General features: G+C 42.2%; 2 protein-coding genes across 7 annotated transcripts in view; one reads left to right on the top strand and one right to left on the bottom strand.

Moving 5' to 3' along the window:
• Nucleotides 1-797: 797 nt before the first annotated feature.
• CNIH4 (cornichon family member 4) lies at nucleotides 798-19,003 on the bottom strand. 3 transcript variants are annotated; one of them, XM_089529406.1, is made up of 5 exons: nucleotides 17,741-17,925; nucleotides 9,687-9,755; nucleotides 7,743-7,855; nucleotides 2,298-2,438; nucleotides 798-1,007 (listed from the first exon to the last, which is right to left on the bottom strand). In XM_089529406.1, the coding sequence occupies exons 1-5, from the start codon at nucleotides 17,807-17,809 to the stop codon at nucleotides 980-982; spliced, it is 420 nt and encodes a 139-aa protein (XP_089385532.1). In that variant the 5' UTR covers nucleotides 17,810-17,925; the 3' UTR covers nucleotides 798-979. The 3 variants fall into 3 exon arrangements, with proteins under 3 accessions (XP_089385532.1, XP_089385533.1, XP_089385534.1); XM_089529407.1 differs by lacking the exons at nucleotides 9,687-9,755; nucleotides 17,741-17,925 and adding an exon at nucleotides 18,825-19,003; XM_089529408.1 differs by lacking the exon at nucleotides 9,687-9,755 and having other exon boundaries at nucleotides 17,796-17,925.
• Nucleotides 19,004-19,068: 65 nt separating this feature from the next.
• Nucleotides 19,069-23,193, top strand: part of NVL (nuclear VCP like) — a 64,574-nt gene continuing 60,449 nt past the window's right edge. For all 4 annotated transcript variants that reach the window (XR_016281696.1, XR_016281695.1, XM_089529400.1 and 1 more), the window contains exons 1-2: nucleotides 19,069-19,165; nucleotides 22,769-22,842. Coding sequence is in view for 2 of the 4 variants with exons in the window: in XM_089529400.1 (XP_089385526.1) it covers nucleotides 19,103-19,165; nucleotides 22,769-22,842 (137 nt within the window). In the remaining 2 variants the exon portion in view is untranslated. The remainder of the gene's footprint in view (nucleotides 19,166-22,768; nucleotides 22,843-23,193) is intronic.

The raw sequence follows: 23,193 nt of genomic DNA, 5'->3' as shown, positions 1-23,193 counted from the left end.
AGTATTATGCAACAGACAATACTGTTGCTTACATTTAGTCATACATCTCTAACTGAAGCACAAGCAATGCTTTAAACACAGTGTAAGAAATTAACATGGGACAAATCTCAGTCAGGTTACTGTCCATGTCATCTAGTACTGTTTACTCTGTCAGGATGCAAAGGGATCCTGCATCACCTTTAGACTAACTGAAAGCTGGCAACACAAGTTTTCCATGGGCTTTGGTATTAGCTGTGATAAAAATAAAATGTGATTTGTTTGTCAAATGAAATTTGAGTGTAAATGTAAACAGAAGGAACTAATTGTATTCAGGAGGGTTACTGCTGCACTAAAGCCTAAACAATGGGTCAATGAATGTACTTGGTGCCTAAGGGCTAGTTCATGATCATTGTTGCAGTGACCTTTGGTTTGGACCAATGGATGGATTTTGTTTGTAACAGCTGCCTCCCTGTGAAATAACACAGATCAGGCTATACAGAATACAAGGACGCATATTCAACTGAAACTTATTGACAGCTATTGCTTCATCCAATTAGGTAAAATGGCCCTATTTCACTAGATAGCTGAGATTCTAAAGCAGTGATCCCCAAACTGTGTCCTTTAAGAGAATTGGATTTCAGCTTACAGATGACACAGCCAATAGTCTGGGATTCTGGGAGCTGAAGTCCAAAATCCCTTAAAAAGCATAGTTTGGGGCCCATTGATCTAAAGAATCACCTTACATAACATCCGAATGTGATACTGGATAGACCAATAGAGAACAAAAGGAACTAATCAATATTTCCAAAAACTCGATATCATGTTTTTTAAATATTTTATGTTAAAAAATACAGCAAAAATAGTTTTTGTTCAAAGAGGAAAAAATATACTGCATGACGACACCGGTCTAGGTTTACTTGAATGTTGCTCCTGGTTCCACAACATTTTCAATGGAGTGATAATTCAGAATTTGGCAACCATTAACAGCTCCAATTTGACGTCAGTCATTTATCAAAGCCAGGATCATACTGCAGAAAAAGTAGAAACAGCATTGGTGCACATAAAAGTATAATTTTCAACAAGACACCCTCATGTAACATGAATATTTTGCTAGCAATGTTTGTAGTTTCAGTTTGTTATCATTACTATGATAAGTCTTACTGAAGAACTGCAAATTGTGGCTCCAAGTGGTAGAATATTTTATTGTACAACCACCATCACATTAGCTCTTACCAAGTTCATTTCAGTCAAATAAGGGCTGAGGTTTAGAACTCCTTTATATCAAAGCTGCATGAAGCATCCCAAGAGCTTGACCAGTGATGGCAAACCTATGCCATGCGTGCCGGAAGTGGCACTTTGCGCCATTTCCTCAGGCACGGGGTGAAGGAGAAGACAGAAGAAGCACGTGCGTGCCCATTCCTCCCCCTCCCTGCCTTTTCCTGGCCTCCAACTGTCTCTCGGAGACAGCTGGAAGCCAGAAAAGGGCACTCTGGAGAAGGAGCATCTCTGGCTCCTCCTTGCAGCCTTCTCCCGGCCTCCAGCTGCCTCTTCAAGAGAACTAGAGGCTGGGAAAAGGGTGGGGACAGGAGGAGTGACAGGCGCGTGCCACTTGCTCCTCCCCAGGGAACTTTGCCGGCCTCCAACTGTCTCTCTCCAGAGACACCTGGAAGCAGGGAAAGATCCATGGGGAGGGAGGGAGGGGGCCTGCCCATCTCCCTCCCTCCCCACTTACCCTTCCTGCCCTCCAAGTGTCCCAAACGGTGCACTTGGAGGGCAGGAAAAGGTCCGTGGGAAGGGAGGCCTGGGCCCTGCCCATTCCTCTTCTTCCCCTTTTGCCTTTCCTCGCCCCCAAAGGGCTCTAGAGAGCCCTTTGGGGCGAAAAAAGGTCTGGGAAGAGGAGGACTGGGGCCGTGCCCATGGCTCCGCCCCCTCATGGGCCTTTCCTGACCCCCCCAGCTGTCTCTAAGAGACAGCTGGGGGCAGGGGAGAAGCCCAGCCCAGAGGGTGGAAGTCCCGCCCATGGAGGGTGGAATTCACAACCCCTCAGCCAGAAGCCCTGCCCCAGCATGCAACCCCATCCCGGGGGGACAGAAGCCCCGCCCCCTGGCACGCGAACCTAAAAAGGTTCACCATCACTGAGCTAGACAACCCCCCATGTATGCACAATAGATTTTTTGGGGGAGGGAAGAGAAATAGCATTTAGCAAATGTTGCAAAGATCCCGTTCTGATCTTTGTAAAGATCCTCTGATCTCTCAGAGGAAAATGTGTTAGTAAGGAATAACTTTACTGACCTTAAATTGCAAGACTCAAGACTTACCTATAAAGGTACACGAAAAAACAAAGAAGGTGAAAGCCAAGTTTAATCATGGCTTCCTTCATGTGTGATTTTAGCTGCCCTCGGTTATGGATCTCTGTGGGATCAAATACTCCCATGTTTCCACTCGGAACCATAATGTACCTGGAGAGGTTTAAAGGAGAAATGTCTCAATACGTATACTCTAGTGAAAAAGTGATACAGTTGAAGTTCAGTGCGCTAATAACTTGACTGACAAAGATTATCGAAGATATTTGGCTGTTTAGCCCACTATCAACTCTGGCAGTTGTGGCTTTCCAAGCAGGATTGTCTCCTAGCCGTACCTGAAGATCGCTGATATTCTCTGCTTGTCTTTTCATCTAAAGCTCAACCAGATGTAGCAATGCCTGGTTTCCAAAACCAGACAACATCAAGTAGTACTTGGGGTGGTAGGATGGACAAATTCAGTTGTTCCTAACCTTTTGGGGATGGAAATTCAAGGAGAAAAAACCTACTGAATTCCCTGACAAAGATTATCGAAGATATAAGATCATGACAGAAGTAGAGAAAGGAACACAAGCAAACAGGATGGAGGGGAATGGGCACAACAAAGCTTCACAGGGGCAATTTGGAAAAGAAAAATGATTTGACACCTGGGGGAAAGCTAGTTCCTTTTCAGGAGAGTTCAGTGCAACAGGAGGCAGAGATCACATAGAATGGATATGTAAGGAGAATACTACTGGATCAAACTACAGGTCTATTTAATCAGGGGCTCTATTCCTCCAGTGGCCAACCCAAAGGAAGCCCAGAAGCAGGATTTGAATAGAACCTTTCCACTTAGGCTTTCCAATAACTGGTAGTGTGTAAGATGGTACTCTTGGCAAAAGGTGTGGGGGGGAGGCACTGTGTAGAAGATCAACTCTGTTACCAGCAAAACATAAATCCATACACAGTAAATAAAAAAGCATGGCTGTTCAGGAAATGCTAAAATTTATGTGTAAGCCGTTCCCATCGCCTCAACTAAAAAGATACACTTGAACAATTTAAGAAACTACCAAAGTGTCATATCTTAAGATATTTACAAATATTTTCTAGTAAAGTTCTGAATCTGACTGAATACATTTAAATTAAAATGTACTTTTACTCAGTTTTTACCCCAGTAAATCAAACATTTAAAGTTCAAATGCTGTTAGCTACTATACAAGTTTTTGATATGTTTATATCATATCTAAAGGTATTGTGTTTTATTTATTTTTTTAGTTTGTTACTAAATCGAAGTTGAACCAAGTTTGTTAAACCAACATGCTAAATGAGATGCCAGTCAATTTAGAGTATTAGGAACATTTACGAATCAAATTTTTCAAGAAAACCTATATCCCATCCAAGGAACTGACTGCGCACTAGAGGAGATTCAGCAATGCTGCAGCCCCTCAGACTTTGCCACAATATTAATTAGGTCTTCAATAACAATTATATTTATTCCTCAAAAGTTCATTCAGTTCCAATTTAATTAAAAGAAAAACAGTTCTTCAAGGTATCCCAAGTACAATAGGTCAGTTATAAAACATGCTTGCTCAGCCTTCTGAGAAGCAAAGAACTGACTTTAACCAAGTTATGTCTTAACCATTCAACTACATGTTTTGAGATAGGGGTTGGGATTTCCTGCATGTGCAGCATAAAAGCAAAACTCCAAATTGTAGTGGTTCAGGCAGTTTGACAGGTTATGATGGATAAAAATGCAACCAATTCTCTTTCCTTATCTCCTTTCAATGAAAGTATTCTCATGCTTTGGATTTGGACTGTGTGGCCTGAACATTGACTACCTGGTGAGAGTTTACAAGTTCTCCTGCTCCCCCTGAGAGAGGGAAATGACCAAGAGAAATGATGCAAGACTCGGCCAGTGTGCTTAAAGCTTTCCTTCTCCATCCTCTCCCCAATAATAGGCTTTTAAATTATTTCTCAACCTATTGTATGTTGTCCTTGGACATTTTCTATATATTCATTAACGGCCAAATTCCAATATAAGGTCCCCACAAACTTTTTGTGCAGCTGAAATAACAATCTGTGCTAGTTAGGGAATACTAAGAATTTCTTTTCTAATAGAGCAGAATAGTTATTTAAATTAATTTTGTTACAGTATATTAAAAAACATGAGCTAATGGAACATATTTATCTGCAGTGGACTTAACTTTTGCAAAGTAAGCTGAAAGGGAGTCTGCTATTGGTTCCCTTCACATCAATATGAAGCATAGTAGTTTGTCCTCTTAGCAGCCAGTAAGAGCTGTTGCTTTGAGCCCTCATCCTCTCCAGCTTCACTTTTAAAAGAATGAGTGCTGCGTGGCAGAATTTAACACAATTAATGACTCCCCCCCCCTCAGAAAAGACCTTTCCTAGTGACATTTAAATTGAAGAAACTGTCACCTAAGAAAACTACAGGTTTCTTTGCAATCCAAGGCTTTTCTTAACCTTCCCTCCCAAAGGTACTGTAGGAGCGAGGGTACAATTTGCTCTTGTTCATTATAGGGCCCAGTAACACTAGATTGGCTTGGGATGCAAACAAGAACGGTATCCTATCCCTGCCACTGATGGCATTTTTAAACTGTAGTACTCAGGGATCCTATGGCCATGTTTCTGTCTTTTTGAAAGAGGAACTGTGATTTAACATTCTTTTGGATGGGAATGAGAAACAAAACACATCCCTTGAAAGTTATTTTGATTGCTTTAGGAAATATTGCTTTAGGAAATATTAAAAAGTTCTGTCTATACCACAAATAATTATGATGTCCATTATTAAATAATGTTGCCATCTAACTATTGTAGGAGGACCAGATGTTGTCCACTCTTGATCTTGAAGGTTATATGAACAGGTAGCAGATCATGTTCACAACTCTATTTGTACCAGAGACACGGCAAAAACATATTATTTAAAGCATGGTTGATCCTTTTCCTTGAAAAACATTTTCATAGCAAACATGCTCCTACATTCAGCTACAGTCTTCTCCAGAGTACCTGCAGAATGATGATAATAGTTTTCCTCAAGTTGTATTGTTTTACCAGTGTAAGGTCTATTATTGTTGATTTTCATTTGAGTTTACCTCTGGGTCCCTGAGATTTTTATCATGGAGCATATACCTCTACAGGGAGACTCACAAAGGGCGTCCAGCTTTTTTTCTCTCTCAATGAGTAGTTATAGCAACAGTAACTAGTAAGAAGATTAGAAGTGTACACATCACATCTCCAGCAGCCTCCTATATACCTATTTTTATTGGCAGTTTTCCTCTGGTGTATGCCATGCAGGGGTCTTAGTGGTATACTAGGTGCACTTATTGCAAATTATCAAAATGAAGGTAAACGACAACTTGCTGTTGGCATGGTGACCATGGAATTAAGGGTCATTTGTTCACCTTAAAGAGCAAGGACTCAGGTCAGATGGGAGTATGCCATAACAGTTCTCCTGGAATTTGTGGCCTTTGTTTTCTGTGAACATCCTGTTGTGCTGTCTACAGATGTTCCTGTCTGGAATTCATTTCTCAAGTCTGCTTTTCCCTTGTGGCACGGACACATTACAAAATGAGATGAAATTATTCAGGTGGAATGGTGGGAAAATCTGTGTCTTTTTTTATCAATAACTGTACTGTATCTCATTTATGTATCTGGTGTTCTGTTCTTTTTGCTGGTTACATGAAAGGGCACAACCACGAAGGGCAGCATTTGCTAAGCTGGAACTGAGAATTGGCACCCCTCCTTTCAGCTCCCCCCCCCCATTTTTTTGCAAACAAGAGACTATTGTCCCTATTCTCCTGTCTAGAAATCTTCACTTTAATGCCTCTGTTCCTGGGACCACCAATCGGTTTCTTTTCCTAGTGGAACAACCAGTTGCCTCCTGAGCTGTGGCTCTTATCATTCAGCATAAACACTGTTGTTCCAGTAGCAAGATCTGTTTTGAGTTTTTGCTATATGCAGCAGTATTGTACAAAAAGCTTTACCACTATTGAGGCCTTTAAAACAGAGGCTTGGATGGCCATCTGTCAGGTATGCTTTCATTGAGAGTTCCTGCATGGCAGAGGGTTGGACTGGATGGCCCTTGTGGTCTCTTCCAACTCTACGATTCTATGATTCTATGAAAATATCAAGATGGACTAAGTATTTTTTTTAGCTTTTTAAAAAATATTTTTAGCACATAGTACAGAAATGTCTCTTAAGAATCCAACATATATGTATTTGACTTTCAGATTTTCTAAGTGTGGTGGACTGCAGAAGAAATGTATGTAGTTATTTATATACATACATCCATCGGATTTGGGTGGTGGTGGTGAACGCTGAGGGAGAAAGTAGGCTGGCCCAGTACCATCAAGGGCTGGCCTGAAGAAAGAGGCTCCTCTCTCCCTGTCATCTTTCGGCCTCTGAGGGAGAAAGTAGGCTGGCCCAGTACCATCAAGGGCTGGCCTGAAGAAAGAGGCTCCTCCCTCCCTAACTGTCATCTTTCGGCCTCTGAGGGAGAGAGTAGACTGGCCCAGTTCCATCAGGGCTAGCCTGAAGAAGAAGAGCCCTCCCTCCGGTCCATCTGCCTTGGTCCAGGCCTCAGAGGGAGAGAAGAATGCTGGACCTGATCCCCTCCCCCCTCACCATTCCCTTCTCCTTTTGTGTCATGTCTTTTAGATTGTAAGCCTGTGGGCAGGGAACTGTCTGTTATCCCCTCTATTGTAAACCGCTCGGATTCCCAGTGATTGGGCGGTATATAAATAAAACCTATTATAATTATTATTATTATCCACTTTGCCATTAATAAAAATACAGCAATGGAGGGAAATGTGATGTATGTGCATAGGCTCACACAGAACCTTTCTAAGTAAAACCGTGCAAACACAATGTTTGGATCATCGCCAATGACTTGGTCAAAGAGAGCTTCAAAGGCTTTTCCCCCCATACAGGTAAGCTTACAGACATAAAAAGTATACTTGCCAATGTAATGCAAGCATGTATTATTCTGTGTAGCACTGTAGCTTTAGACATTGTAACTTTTGACCAAAAGCTTAAATATATCACAAACTGGAGCAAGTTTATGCAGCTAATTTTATAGCCTCTTAATACACATAAATGCTCTAATCACATATAAAAATTCTATTTGTCAGTGACTAGTTATATTAAGATTTAGAAAGGCATGCAAATCTCCCTCTGAAACAACAGCATCCACAGAGTTGATATCAGCATCAATTTGGATGTTTATCTGATTTATGATCATGGTTGCTGCTTCCACACATGGATCTCTGTATCTGGATGAGGGGACAAACAGGCTTCACAATACATGCAGCAATCAATATTCTGAAAAATTCTTAGCAAGAACACAACCAAATGATTAAAACATCGTGATGATTTACTTAGGAAAAAAAATGGTTGATTTCATAAATTATAGAACATGGCAGACAGTTTATAAGGTGTTAAAGACTTGCAACCTCCAGTTGCTCTTACCTATAGATATTCCAGGTCGCTACAGGTAAATTGAGGAGGAAGATGAACCAGTGCAGCGAAATAAGCATTAATACTGTGACAAGAGTATGGCCAATCAATTCTGGGATCACCCACTGGAAAAGAGAAGTTTTTTTAATAAGTAAAATTTTTTTACACAACAGCTGGTGGGATCCTGATTCCTACAAACTATTAAGAAAAAAGTGCCTAACACACAATTAAGAACACAGAACAATTTTCAACATGTGTTTCAAATGGTATTCCACAACTGGAATCATGTGACTAAGCATCTGAGCAGCTCTTCCAAGTTTAGGTACAAGGTGGGTTATGCAGACAGTAGTTGTCTGCCTTCAAACTGTTTCTGACATAGAGCAACCCTAAGGGAAACATATCAAGGGATTTTCTTAACAAAATTTGTTCAGTGAGGGCTTGCCATTGTCTTCCTCTGAGGCTCAGAGTTTATGACTTCCCCAAGGTCACCCAGTGGGTTTCAAATCACTACCCCATGATGGCTCTCTATACAAAAAGAAAAATAGTGGTATAAGATGCCTGGACTATGAGAGGAGATCCTCAGGGCCACATAGACTGGACAATTGAGAGGCCTCCATGAATGAGAGGTTACTGTATTGTGTTTAAGTCTAGAAATTTCAGGCAAAAACTGACCCAAAAACCTGGTCGACTTATCCATGAGTCAAAGTACTGTACCTTTACTCTTAATGGAAGAGGAACCATCCCCTTCTCTGAGTAGAGTGGCAAAAGGCCTTTCTGGATGCCTGGGTGAGAAAATGGCAGCATCCCCTAAGTTTTACCCTCATCTTATCCATGTGTCATATCAAATTCCCTAATTTTGGCCCCAAAACCTGTCTTCGAATTATACATTAGGACGACAGGCATGAGTATATACAGTATATTTCCCCCATTTCAATTTCATTCCTGTTTTATTTTAATAGATTTTGCATTAATGACAGCATTTTGAAGATCAGACTGTTAAATCTGCAAAGAGTTCCAGAAAACTCTAAAAATACATTTCGTCAAAGTTCTTATTAGAGGCTATTTTACAATTAATTTATTTACATGTACAGATCCACACATATATATTTATAAGCACAGCAAGTGTTTAACAGTATTTATTTCAACCACAGACAGTCTGTCTTACATATGGTAGGTTTTTTGGTCCCTCCAGAGCAATATACTCTCTCTCTCTCTCTCTCTCTCTCTCTCTCTCACACACACACACACACACACTATTCCAGAAGGCTCTCACTCTAGAGGGTATGGAAGGCATTTCCACCATGTTTACAGCCATGATCAAAAACAATTTTTGCAGTTTTTTTTAATTGTGCCAAAACGCTCCAAAATATCCTCTAGGTAGCATGGAGTGCATTTCTACCACATTTTGCAGGGCCCAGGAAAGACCTTTTTTGAAACCCAGAACATGGTGAAAATGCCCCCATACCCATTTGAAGTGTTTGAGGGCACCTGGAGAATCAGGTGTGGCCCTCCAAGATCTCCTCGGAGGCTGATGCGGCTCCCTAGCCTTCCACAGTTGCCCACTTAATTATGTTCAGTATGTTCATGCTATGTATTTTCAGAAGTTAAGTCTTATTGTGTTCTTTCAGACATATCACCAAGAAGTAAGCACAGGACTGCAGCCTGTGGTTGACTGTTATTCATAAGGCAAAAGGGACTTACCCAAATCACACAGCAAGTTCATTTTATTATAATTTAGATCTGGTTAAAATTTGGTCTCATATTCAATATACTACACTGTTTCTTTAAAAATGGCAACCATCTCACAGTTCATTATCTAATATTGTTGCTATATGGAAAAGAATGCATAATGGATGTCATTTCATAGTTATAAACAGTAGAACATAGTCACATCCAAATCTTACGCTGAAAGGAATGGCTTTACTTTTAACTCAGAAAATAGGAACTAAAACTTACTTTATTTAGTTTTGAGCAGCAAGATCTAGCATTAATGTAGTCACATTCCAAATCTGACAGGGTAATTATCTGAAGATCAAGATAAGGAAGTATTGTACTGTATTTCTACAACTCTATCCCATGGACAGAAATGCCTTGTTACTCTTGGGCAATAAAGCAGTTGGGAAATATCAGCAAAAGATTCTACTACCTATTGTAAAAAGGACTACAGCACACAATCTTTAAAATCCATACCTCTCCCCCACCTCTCAGTTTGAACTCAGTCCTACTGCATGTATCCAACAGCCAAAATCCTAGTATCCATACAACTAATGGTCTTTGTCACAAGTCATAACAAGTTGCAGGACACAAGCAGCAAGTTCAAGGGATCTGTTATCCTTTTCTTAAATGTCCTACATTTTATCCTACAATTGTCCTACATTTTGGTCTAAATTTTGTCCTACATTTTGTCCCGGTTTTTAGTAGAGAATTATGGCAACCATAGTTATCCTCCACTCAGTGTCGACCCTGACAGAAGCTGCATATCTGCAGAGTAGCTGTATATTCTCACAGTTTAAATGTACAACCACTGAAATACTGAACACTACTGATAGAATGAGCATACAAGAGCATATCCCCCCTTTTTCTCAGTCAAAAAAGAAAAAGAACCCACTTCCCATTATGTCTGTAATAAGTCTCCTCAACCCCCTCCTATCCTCTTCTATGCAACCAAGTTTTGGAAGCAATCTCTGGCTTTTTAACTAATCAGATTGCCATGACATTTGGGAAACTATCATTCATCTAAATTCTAGTCTCCTCCACTGCCCCCAAAACCTGTGGCTGAACTGGCAGTTTATCTTTGGTGTGGTGTTGGAGAAGCTACAAGTGACCTGTTAGGATGGACATACCAATTCCTGATGAATTTTGGATTGGCAATGATGATGATGAAATTAGAAGCACTCCTGAATGCTGTAGGGTACTTTTTTCTCATATGGAATGTTAGGATGAACAAGGACATCAACATGATTGCTCCAGACTGATTCCACAGAGCTTGGAGAATTCCCTGGTTTTCTGAGGAAATCAGTGCAACCAACTGTCCTGTTTTAAGGCAGACAAGCACCTAGAAAGGTAGATCTCCAGCCCTCAGAGACTCACCAGGAAAAAATCAGTCCAGTCCTAGTGTTACTAGTATTAGTAGGAGAAGTGCAATGCAAACACTCTGAAGTCAAACAAAGCAAATAGTGATGAACCCAGGCTGATACTGAGAAGGGAGTTGCTGGAGAGATTAGTCCAGTCAAGCCAAAGATCAAACAAGCTCAGCAGAAGCTATTGGAGAATGGCCTTGGCTGAGCTAATTTACAGCTAGCGGTAAATTAGCTCAGCTAGTCTCATTAACTAAGCATGGTTTTCTTAAGGTGGAGAAGAGTCTCTCTGATGTTTCTGCTCCCTTCATTTTAACTGTTGATGGACAACAGGGTACAGAGCCTCTGTCTCCTTCTCCAAATCTGCAAGAGGTGTCGGGAACCAGACTCTGCTTCTACCACTACAGGACTACCAGCCACCTCTGGCTCCTGCTGGAGGTTCTCATCCTGGCATCCCACTATTCTTTCTTCATCCAAGGAGGCCTCCTTCAGACAAGACATGCTAAAAGACAACTAGAACACAGGTAGTCTTGGTCTGAATCTGAACAAAAATGGGAAGAGTACATCAGTGTGCCTAACTGTAGGGCAGCAGCAAAGAAAGCTAACTTCTCTGCCACTGTAGCATCTTCAGTCAACTGCCCCATGGATTTCTTCCAGCTTAAGACCTACTGCACAAGCCAAGTCAGTTAAACTAGAGCAGAGGGGAACAATTCATCCTTCTAGCAAATTGGACTCTGCCATATTGCTGATTCTATGGAAGTGTTCACAACACCACTAGATCATGAGTTGTGGGATCAATCTCAGTCATACGTCCTGAGGCTACGGACTTGTCAGGGTTAAGCCAAGTATACAATTATTATTATTATTATTATTATTATTGTTGTTATTATTATTATTATTATTATTATTATTAGACTTCTTGACCCTGCAATTCTTGGCTGAAATCTAGAAAAACAATGGGTAGATGCAAGGAAATGGTAAGTGACATCTTACAGGAGGGCATTAATTTCATTGTGCTAAAGGAAACAGTGATGTATTTTCTTCTGAAGAGGCCCTCTCTGGAACCAGAAGTGAAAGAAAGATGTGAGTCAGAGAGACCATGAAGAATGAAATAATGAAGTTCAATCAGCTACATGAATTCCATGATAAATTGTCTAGACCCATTTCAGACTGATTTCAATCATGTCTGAGAGCAGAAATAGCCTTGATCACCCTGGATGATTACTTTTTCCAGACACAGATGATTAGTACTTCTAGTTTGATTCTCCACGATCTCTGTGGATTTTCACGTTATTAACCACTGTATCCTCCTGGAGTGGTTCAGTGGGTTGGTACAGTAGGCACTGTACTACAGTAGTTCCATCTCTTTTTTCAACCTCATTACAACAGAGTAGCACTGAAACTTCTGCTCAGCTCTATGGCAGTTACACTGTGGAGTTCAGCAACATTATGTTGTATATCTGCCTGCAAGATTCTGTCTTATATTTCGCAGTATTTAACATTAATGTAAAGGTATTGGAAGGTGTCATTTGAGGATCTGCAGTATAAGGTTCTCAATATGCAAATAACAGCACTATTTCTCTATTCTACCTGATTTGGGAAAGTATCTGTAAATTATGAACCTGTATCTAAGATCAGTTGTGGACTGGATGATGGCCAATAAACTGAAGTCAAATCCCCACAAGATGGAAGCTCTGATAGGTGTTTCCCAGGTCTGGAAATTAGTTAGACACCTTGCTGTGGGTGGTATAAAACTCCCCCAACAGAGGAGGTGCTTAGTTTAGTACTTGATACAAAGCTGTCACTAGACAGCCAGATGTCCTTTGTGCCAAGTAGTACAAGGAATGCTTATAATCAGCTGTTTTTGAGCTCACAGCTATGGTTATTTCTAGACAGGAATAATTTGGTCACAACAGTCCATGTTCTGATACCTTCCTGAGTGGACTACTGAAATGCACTATGTAGGACTTCATTTGATAACAATCTGGAGGCAGCAGATGGCACAGTGAATTGTTGTCAGGGCAACAGAGAAATAGGAATGACAAAACATATAATACTTATTCTAAAATTGCTGCATTGACTGCCACTGAGGCCACCAGACCCAATTTAAGGTGTAATTATTAATATACAAAGTCCTAAATAACTCAGCAGCCAGAACTATCTTTAAATAGTTTCCACATTATGGTAACCCTAAGGCAAATCTATCAAGGCAGAATTTGTTCAGAGTGGGTGCCCCTGCCTGACTCTGAGTTTGAGAATGTGTGACTTGTCCAAGTTTCACCTTATTGGTTTCCACGTTTGAGAATTTGAACCCTGGTCTACAAAGTCCTAGTCCAACATCCAAAACTACTATGCCACACTGGATCTCAATACTGATCTAACCACAATTTAAGATAAGCTAATCTGCGTTGGTGCCTGTGCTATGGAATAGTGTGGCCCATAGGGCTGCGACACATGGCCCAGCTTTCTCAGCAGTTGCACCCTGGTTATTGCACTCCCTTCCATTAGAGATCCAACTATCCCTCATGCTTTCATCTTTCATGCACCATTTAAAAACATATTTATTTGTATAAACATCTGGAGAACAAAATGCATCATGAATTTATCATTTTTCCTATCTGTCTTGTTTTTATCAGTAAATATCTGTAATGTGTAATTTATAATTTTAAATATTGATAATTCCTTACATATGTGAAGTTGAAGGCTTTCATAGCCAGCATCCATAATTTTTTGTGGGGTTTTTGGGCTATGTGGCCATGTTCTAGAAGAGTTTCTTCCGGACATTTCGCCAGCAGGGGCTTTCCCAGCAGATAATGATCACCAATCAGCAGACACTAATCCTCTTTTGCATTAGCCTCCTAGCCCGAGGCCTGCCATCGGCAATAGAACAATACACATGCAAATCACTCCTGCATTCCCAGGCTCACACAGTATATATATACCCAACTTTTTCCAGGCAAGCATTCTCTGAAGACGCCAGCCACAGATGCTGACGAAACGTCAGGAAGAAACTCTTCTAGAACATGGCCACATAGCCCGAAAAGCCCACAAAAAACCTTACATATCTATTAATTTTAGTTAATTCATTATACTAACCATGTATTTTATGAACGACTATTAGTTATATGCTTTATGGTGAATGTTGCTGTTCTTGCTGTGTGCCTTCAAGTCATTTCCAACTTACAGCAACCCCAAGGCGAACCTATCACAGGGTTTCTTGGCAAGTTTCTTCAGGGTTTGTCATTGCCATTCTCTGAGGCTCAGAGAATGACTCACCCAAGGTCACCCAGTGGGATTTGAACCCTGGTCTCCAGAGTCATAGTTCAACACTCAAACAATTAAACCACTTTGGGTAGAAATCAAACAAATAACTAAATCAGGAACTGAAATCACAATTTGATCCTGGATTTATCTCACTGATCATAGTTTAATAAACAACAACCCCAAGAGTTCAGATATCACAGTAAACTGTGTTTTAAAATCAGAATTTTGCCTGCTTGATTGCATACACTCACACACAGATCAAAACTCATCACACAGTAGGAAATTGTGGCATGCTTTTACAGCTGGACTATACCTTGGTATTTCCATGCTGAGCCAAACTACAACAAGTTTTAGAAATTGACACATATATGTGAAGTCAAAGGCTTTCATGGCCGGCATCCATAGCTTTTTGTGTTTTTTTGGGCTATGTGGCCATGTCCTAGAAGAACATGGCCACATAGCCCAAAAAACCCACAAAAATTATGAAACATATATGGGTTGCCATCAGCAACAAATATTCTACTGAACACTTTGAAGTTGTGATACAAAGGGCCTGAACAAACGGGCACCCAAGTACGTACTCTGTATATACTAGGGTTGCATGGGGGCGTCTCTTTTAGATGCTGCTTGTGTCTGAGTCATATCCTAGTGTTAAATGCATCTGCTTAGGAATGAATCCTGTTCGTTTGATTGTGATTTATTCCAGGTAAATGTTTCAAGAATTACAGCCTTATGTTTCATCACTTCAACTGCAGTGTAAAAACTTACATTCATTTATGACTTTTTTGCATTCAAAGGGCAGTTCTTTAAACATGGACTTTAGATTCTTTTGAAAGACTAAAGTACTACTGAGATTCCTTTTAAAAGGACTAGGACACAGGAATCTCAGTAATTAAATATATTACCCTCACCTCTCCTTCAGCCATGGCCAGCATGGTTCTCAGGAATCAGCATGGTTGGCCAAGTGCCACGGCTGGCCAACTCAGAGTCTGTGCTGCCCTCTAGTCAAGCCTTGTCCTGGCTGCCATAGCAGAATTACATGCAAGCAACCCACAAAATTCCATGTAAGCAGGTAAACATGTTAACAGAATAGGGATGGAGTACTCTGCCCCACTTCGGTGACCAGCATATAAACCAAGTAGGCTGCCAGATAAACCTCCTCTTTTCCACCCAGCGTGGGCACAGACTTCCTGCATCCTCAACAGAGGACTCATTTAAAATAAAGTGCTCAAGTCCCATTATAGACAATGGCATAGGAAAATGGAGTCCCTTATATAAAATGGCAAAATCAAGGGTTGCTTTTTAGAACTTTTTTATATATATCTTAAATATTTTCAAGCCATGGATGGTTAAACTTGTGGATAAAGAATCTGTGGCCATGCAGGGCTGACTGTATATTTGCATGCTAGTGATATATGGAGGGTTTCTTTATATGGTTCCTTTATTCTCTCCCTTGGCAAGGGGTCCAGGCAAGTGAGAGACAGCACAGCCTATTTTGAGAAGAACAAGATAAGTTCAATGATCCCTGTTATTGTTGCTAACCTCCTTCAAGTCGATCCTGACTCATGGTGACCCTATGGATGGGAAACCTCCAAGATTCCCTGCCCTCCACCACTCTGCTAAAGTCCTACAAAGTCATACCTATGACCTCCTTAACTGAGTCTATCCATCTAGTATGTGGTCTTCCTCTCTGTCTGCTACCCTCCACCTTTCCTACCATTATGTCTTTTCTGGTGAATCATGTCTTCTCATGATGTGGCTGAAGTATGACAGCCTCAGTTTAGTCATCTTGGCTTCCAGGGAGTGTTGAGACTTGATCTATTGAAGGACCCATTTATGTGCTTTTGGCCATCCACAATATCCTCAGCACTCTTCTCCAGCACTACATCTCAAACAAGTTCATGTTCTTCTTATCCACTTTCTTCATTGTCCAGCTCTCACATTCCTACACGGGGATGAAGAATACAATGGCTTGGACGATTCTGACTTTAGTGCTCATTGTATATCTTTACTCTTTAGCATCTTTTCTAGCTCTTTCATGGCTGTCCTTCCCACTCCTAGTTGTCTTATTTCTTGACTGCAGTCTCTTGCCAGAACAACATTTGATCCAAGGCCAAGGCAGGGGGAAATTTACTGCTGGTCGAAAGGAATTCCAGGGTGCTTTGTCAGTGGACTGAGCCCATTCCTATCCACTCCTCTATTTTTTCCCAGTTTGAACAATGGCTATTGTGAGTCATTTTGAATGGGTATCCAATGCTTTTTTACTGCCAATGCCACGCCCTAAGCCTCCTCTTCCACCCCCAAACACATACACTTGCCCCCAGCCTGGCCTCCCCTGGTAGCCCCTTCTTCCCCTCAGTTCTGCTCCATCAGTGCTTGGGAGGAGAAGGCTTCTCAGCCACAGGGTGACCAGATGTCCTCTTTTTCCAGGACATGCCCTACATTTCAACCTTCGGTACAGGAAGAATTTCAGAATGTCCTCCATTTTGAGCATGACTAGGAGGCATGAATTTATATTTCTCTGGGTGTTTTTAGCTTTTCTTTTGCCATGTCCACCATTTTGAGCATAGAATAGATTCATAGAATTAGAAGAGACCACAAGGGCCATCCAGTCCAACCCCATTCTGCCATGCAGGAACTCTCAATCAACGCATCCCCAACAGATGGCCATCCAGCCTCTGCTTAAAGACCTCCAAAGAAGGAGACTCCACCACTCTCTGAGGGAGTGTGTTCCACTGTTGAACAGCCCTTACTGCCAGGAAGTTCTTTCTGATGTTGAGGTGGAATCTCTTTTGCTGTAGCTTGCATCCATTGTTCTGGGTCCTATTCTCTGGGGCTGCAGAAAACAAGCTTGCTCCATCTTCAATGTGACATCCCTTCAAACCTTTAAACAAGGCTATCATATCACCTTCTAACTGTCTCTTCTCCAGGTTAAACATACCCAGAGGGCATGGTTTCCAGACCCTTGTGGTCTCTTCCAACTCGTCTTCCATTTTGAGCCGGAGTAGGAAGCACGGATTTATACTCTTATGAGTGTCTTTCACTTCTCACTTGCTATGTCTTCCATTTCCAACATGACTAGGAAAGCATGAATTTACATGTCTATGACCTTTTAGCTCTCCTTTTGCCATGTCCTCCATTCTGAGCAGGACTATGAATTTATACTCCTATGTTTGTTTTTAGCTTCCCTTTGGTCGTGTCCTCCATTTTGAGCAGAACTAGGAAGCCTGAATGTACATTCCTGTGAGTGTTTTTAGCTTTCCTTCTGCCCTGTCCTCCATTCTATGCACAGTTATGAATTTATACTCCTACGAGTGTCTTTTCACTTCTCATTTGCCCTGTCCTCCACTCTGAGCAGGACTATGAATTTACACTCCTATGAGGGTTTTCCAGTTCTCATTTGCCATGCCCTCCATTTTGAGCAGGGCTGGGAAGCACGAATTTCTATCCCTGTGAGCGTCTCCAGCTTCCCTCTGGTCCTGTCCTCCATTTCCCCTGGCTGTCCTCCCTTCTGTGGCAGCCGTTGTGCCGCCATTAACGTCCCCTTCCCAGCCCCGGCGCTCCCTTCTCCATCCTTGGGCCCCGACCCCCAGGAGCCTGGCTTCCCCCCGGGGCCCCATCCCTCCCTCCCTCCCTCCCTCCCTCCGCGACCCAGACTCTGGAGGATACGAAATACACGGAAAGGAAAATCAGGGCACAGCAATCAATGAGCGAAAAAACGAACACCACCGACTCCATCCCGCCGCCGAGACAGACGACGCCAGGCCCCTGCCGGCCACCGTAGCCCACCACGCCTCTCTCGGCCCTCGCCGGCCACCGTAGGCCCCAGCGGCAGCAACCGCCCCTCTTGCCCTCTCGCTTCCTGGGGTTTTATGGGTTTTCCTTTCAAGCGCCCGCCCGCCTATTTTTCTTGGCCTGCCGCAATGCGCTCTGGGAATTGTAGTCTTTCTTATCCCAGAGGCGCAAAGCCGATCATAGAATCATAGAGTTGGAAGAGACCACAAGGGCCATGCAGGAACTCTCAATCAAGATCTTGTAGCCCCTTTGAGACTCACTGAAAGAAAGAAGTTGGCAGCAGGAGCTTTCCTAGGCTTCCTCAGGAGGCCTCTCTACGTACTCATTAATTCTGCCACGATGGAAAGCACCAGATTTAGCCGAATGGAGTGGAAATTCATCGAGCTCTTCAAGAAACTTGCCCAGCTACAGACAGATATATATGTCTCTCCCTGGCTTCCACTCCACCAAATGCACCTGAGGAAGTGGACTTTAGCCTATGAAAACTCATGCTGCCAAAGTCTTTCCTTCAGTCAGTCTCCAAGGGGCTACAAGGTCTTTCTACATTATTATTATTATTATCATTATCATTATATCTAAATGCATTTGAGGAAGTAGACTGAAGTCTACCAAAGCTCCTGCTGCCAACTTCTCTCTTTCAGTTAGTCTCAAAGGAGCTATGAAATCTCTCTCTACTTATTACAGTATTATTAGTATGATGATGATGATGATGATGTCCAAAGGCCTCTGAGGAAGTAGACTGGAGTCTGTGAAAGGTCATGCTGCCAACCTCTTTCTTCCCGTCAGTCTCAAAGGTGTCACAAGGTCTCTCTGCATCATCCTCGTATCCAAAGACATCTGAGGAAGTAGGCTTTGGGTTTGTTTTTGGACTTCATCTCCCAGAAGCCCCAGCCAGTTTGGCCAAAGGTCAGGAATTCTGGGAGCTGAAGTCCACAGTAAATAAATAAAGATTATATACCTATCTCTGGGATGCTGTGTGGAGTTTTGGGCTCGATGGGTGTCTAAATCAACGCCTGTAGAAAAATCCTCACGGGGGCCTAGCAATCCAGGCTCCTCTCCTCCTCCTCCTTTTTCCCAGATGGACTGAGACATTCAGACTGTTGTGGCCCTCGCCCTGCTTCCTTTCAGGTGGTTTTTATCTGAGTAAAGTCAGGCGCTTCTGGGTCGGACCCTGAGGGCCTGCTCCTCCTCCTCCTCCTCCTCCTCCTCCGCGCGAGGAGCTCCGCTGAAGGCGCCATGAGGAGGAGCCGGGGCCAAGCCGTAGCCGGAGACCGGCGCCTGAAGGAGAGGGTCAAGCAGGTGCCGCCTTCCTTCTCGCTCTCGCTCTCTCTCTGTCCGCCCTTCCTTCCTTCCTTCCTTCCTTCCTTCCTTCCTTCCTTCCTTCCTTCCGTTTCTGTTAGAAAAAGGACATTGAGAAAGTGGAGCCATGTGTCCATAGGAGGGTGACTAAAATGGTGAAGTGTCTGGAAACCATGCCCTATGAGGAACGACTCAGGGAGCTGGGTCTGTTTAGCCTGGAGAAGAGAAGGTTAAGAGGTGATATGATAGCCCTGTTTATATATTTGAAAGGATGTCTTACTGAAGAGGGAGCAAGCTTGTTCTCTGCTGCTCCAGAGAACAGGACCCAGAACAATGGATGCAAGCTACAGGAAAAGAGATTCCACCTGAACATTAGGAGGAACTTCCTGACAGTAAGGGCTGTTCGACAGTGGAACACACTCCCTCGAAGTGTTGTGGAGTCTCCTTCCTTAGAGGTCTTTAAGCAGAGGCTAGATGGCCATCTATTGGGGATGCTTTGATTGGATTTCCTGCATGGCAGAATGGGGTTGGACTGGATGGCCCTTGGGGTCTCTTCCATGATTCTGTGATTCTGTGGCCTCAACTAGGAGCGAGGTTTGGGTCGAGCCCCAGTTTGTTGTTGTTATTATAACTTCTTTAATTTTTAAACTACTACTATTATTATTATTAAACTTTATATATGAAGCACTGTCAATTTGCACAGCGCTGAACACACTGAGTGTACAGGCTTTTAAAAAAAATTAAAACGTGCCTTAGGTGGACAATCCAAGAAAACAAAGAATAGCAATAATAATTGTTATCAATAATATTAAATAATAACAACAAATATAATAATAATGTAGCGATCTTATAGCTTCCTTAATAATAATAATATAACATAGAGATCTTGTACCTCCTTAATGATTATTATTAATAATAATAATAATGTAGAGAGATGTTGTAGCTCCTTAATAATACACTAATAATTAATAATAATGTAGAGAGATCTTGTAGCCCCTATTGTTGGTCGAATGGGGATTCGAACCTTGATCTCCAGAGTCTCAGTCCAAAATGGAAACCACTATGCCACACCGTTCTGTGCTTCCATGTCATTTCTGGCCTATGGTGATGTTTAAGGCAGTGAACCTATCATTAAAGTTAATATAATAAGTCATTTCTGACTTACGGCAATCCTAAAGCGAACCTGTTATGGGATTTTCTTGGCAGTGTTTGTTTAGAGGAGATTGTCCATTACCAAACAAGGATTTGAACCCTGGTCTCCAGAGTCATAGCCAAACTCTAAGCCATGCTGGCTCTGAAATGATTTATTTACAGCTGTGTTACGTGTTGTTGTGTACCTTCAAGTTATTTCCAACTTATGGCAACCCTAAGGACTTTTCCTGGCAAGATTTGTTCAGAGGGGGGTTGCCATGGCCTTCCCCTGAAGCTGAGAGCATATGACTTGCCCAGGGGCACCCAGTCGGTTTCATGAGCTCCAATATTCACCACAGCTTTGGAGGAAGAAAAACCTGTCTCTGTACATATTGAGGCTGCTTTTGCCTCAGTGGCGTGCCCCCAAATCATGAGCTGCCATGCACATCATATTGGGGTAAATTTAAGAGAGACAGCATGGTGTAGTGGTTTGAGTGTTGGACTAGGACTCTGGAGACCAGAGTTCAAGTCCCAATTCAGACATGGAAATCACTGGATGGCTTTGGGTGAGTCACACTCTCTCAGCCTCAGAGGATGCCAATTTTCAAACCCTCTTTGAAAAAAACTTGCCAAGAAAACCCTGTGATAGGTTCACCTTAGGGTCGCCATAAATCGGAAACAACTTGAAGTCCCACAGCAACAACAGTAATGGGTTTACTTCACAGCAGCAGATCTCAAACTTTGTTCCATTAGTGAGGTGTTGTTTGTCTTCAAGTTGTTTCCGATTTACGGTGACCCTAAGACAAACCTTTCATGGGATTTTCTTGCCAAGTTTCTTCAGAGAGGGTTTACCATTGGCATTATCTGAGACTGAGAGAGTGTGACTCACCCAAAGTCATCCAGGAGGATTTCATGGCCAAGTGGGGATTTGAACCCTGGTCTCCAGAGTCCAAATCCAGCTCTTAAAATGCTATGCCATGCTGGCTCTAGGTGTCTTCTAATCATTGGACAAGATGTCTGAGCCTCCTAGAATTTGAAGTCCAAAACATCTGGAGGACAAAAATTTGAATACCACTGCTCTGTACTGCTAGATTTTTGTTGTTGTTCTGCTGTCAGGTTGACTTATGAGGACCTTATGAATGAGGAATCGCCAAGTCAACCTGTCATCAACAGCCCTGCTCATATCTTGCAAACTCAAGAGCTGTGGCTTCTTTGATTCAGTCTTTAGCAGGCATAGGTTTAGCAAATAACTGCACCTGGCTGAGACACCAGGTGTAGGGGGGCAGTTTTATCTCTCTACCTAAGTGCTGTCCTTGAGGCATTCCTAAGATTTTTCCTCTGTAAGTAAATGGTTACTTTTTACTTCTAAGTGGAAGAGTAAAGTGCTGTGCTTGGGAATGTACTGTATTTGCTGTGAGGGTTAAACATATCTTCAGCCACGATCTTGGGCAGCCAACACAGTCCAGGTTTGAGAGGGTCCTTGTCAAAGAAATGTCTCTGAGTCCCCTTTTATGGCATTAGGCTGTGGGCTTGCAAACTAACTGCTGTGGCTTCCTTGACTGAGGCTGCTGCCACACTGCAGAAATATTGCAGTTTTACAACACTTTTAACTGCCATGTCTCAATGCTATGGAATCTTGGGATTTGTAGTTTGTTGTGGCAGCAGAGCTCACTGGCTGAGAAGGCTCAATATGTCACAGAACTACAAACCGAAAAAATCCATAGTATGGACCCATGGCAGTTGAAGTGGTGTCAAACTGTATTATTGATGCAGAGCAGTTTTGTTCTTTCTTTCACTCACACACATACATATTTACTCTCACACAGTCACACAGAAACATTCATTCTCATGGCAGTGATGGGATGCGTGGGGGAAGAAGTGGTGGCTTGGGATGAGCCCCACTAGAGGCCATGATCCACTGTGCTTCACCTCTCCCCTTCTCCTCCCTCAGGCAAAGGCGGCTGCTCCAAGCACCCTCTTTGACTTTTTATTCCCCTTCAGAACAGAAAAGGTTTGGGAAGGGAAGGAGAAGAAGGAGGGATCTGGGCCTCGGTCTCCCCACTCTTTAGCAGCTCTTGTGTGCTCCTGCTCTATTATTTGAGAACCACTAACTCAGTGGTTCCTAAACTTTAGTCTTCCAGATATTTTGGACGTCACCTCTCAGAATTCCTCACTGCTGGCCTAGCTGGCTAGGGCTTCTATGTGTTGAAGTCCAAAACACCTGGAGGACCAAAGTTTGGAAATCACTGCCTAACTTAACATGTACACATTCTCTCTCACTCTCTCTCTCTCTCTCTCTACACACACACACACACACACACACACACAGAGTATATATATGAGAAATTATGTGTATATATAGTATGTGAATAGAATACATTTTCAAGCCATTGTTTTTACATATATGCTCTTGAATGCATATATATTTGCTTAATCTAAATTATTTTGTTTATGCATTCTTTAAAATTGCAGTACCTGAGCAGTAATAAATGTGGCCAGTATGTTGACATTGGAATTTTAGCTGCAGATCTACAGAAAACATACAAGTGAGTAAGATATTTAATTCTTTTACTTTCTTTTTAGAGAGAGAGTGATAGTGGTTTGGTTTGCGTGCAGTGTTAAGTTATTGTGTCTAGCATTATGTGCTTGAGCATCAAGGCTCACATATTCCCCTATCCTCTAGTGTAGTTAGAAGTTTTTGCTTTCATTTTGAGCCAACTGCACTTACATACTGTGTCTGAATCTGGGCAAACTGTGATTAGATTTTCTCATGGTTTGTAAAAACAAGCCAAATTCACATCATGTTTGATTATCTTGGCTTCTTCCTTTAATTTATCACATGTAGACTAAATAAATCAGTACTGCTCACTGAAAATGGATGTGAAAACTTCTGCTCT

The sequence above is a fragment of the Sceloporus occidentalis genome, unplaced genomic scaffold, assembly GCF_023333645.1.
Source record: "Sceloporus occidentalis isolate IW3139 unplaced genomic scaffold, rSceOcc1.0.p SCAF_6, whole genome shotgun sequence".
Classification (NCBI taxonomy): domain Eukaryota; kingdom Metazoa; phylum Chordata; class Lepidosauria; order Squamata; family Phrynosomatidae; genus Sceloporus; species Sceloporus occidentalis.
The sequence above is the reverse complement of the archived record's forward strand: the minus strand, read 5'-3'. Positions and strand labels throughout refer to the sequence as shown.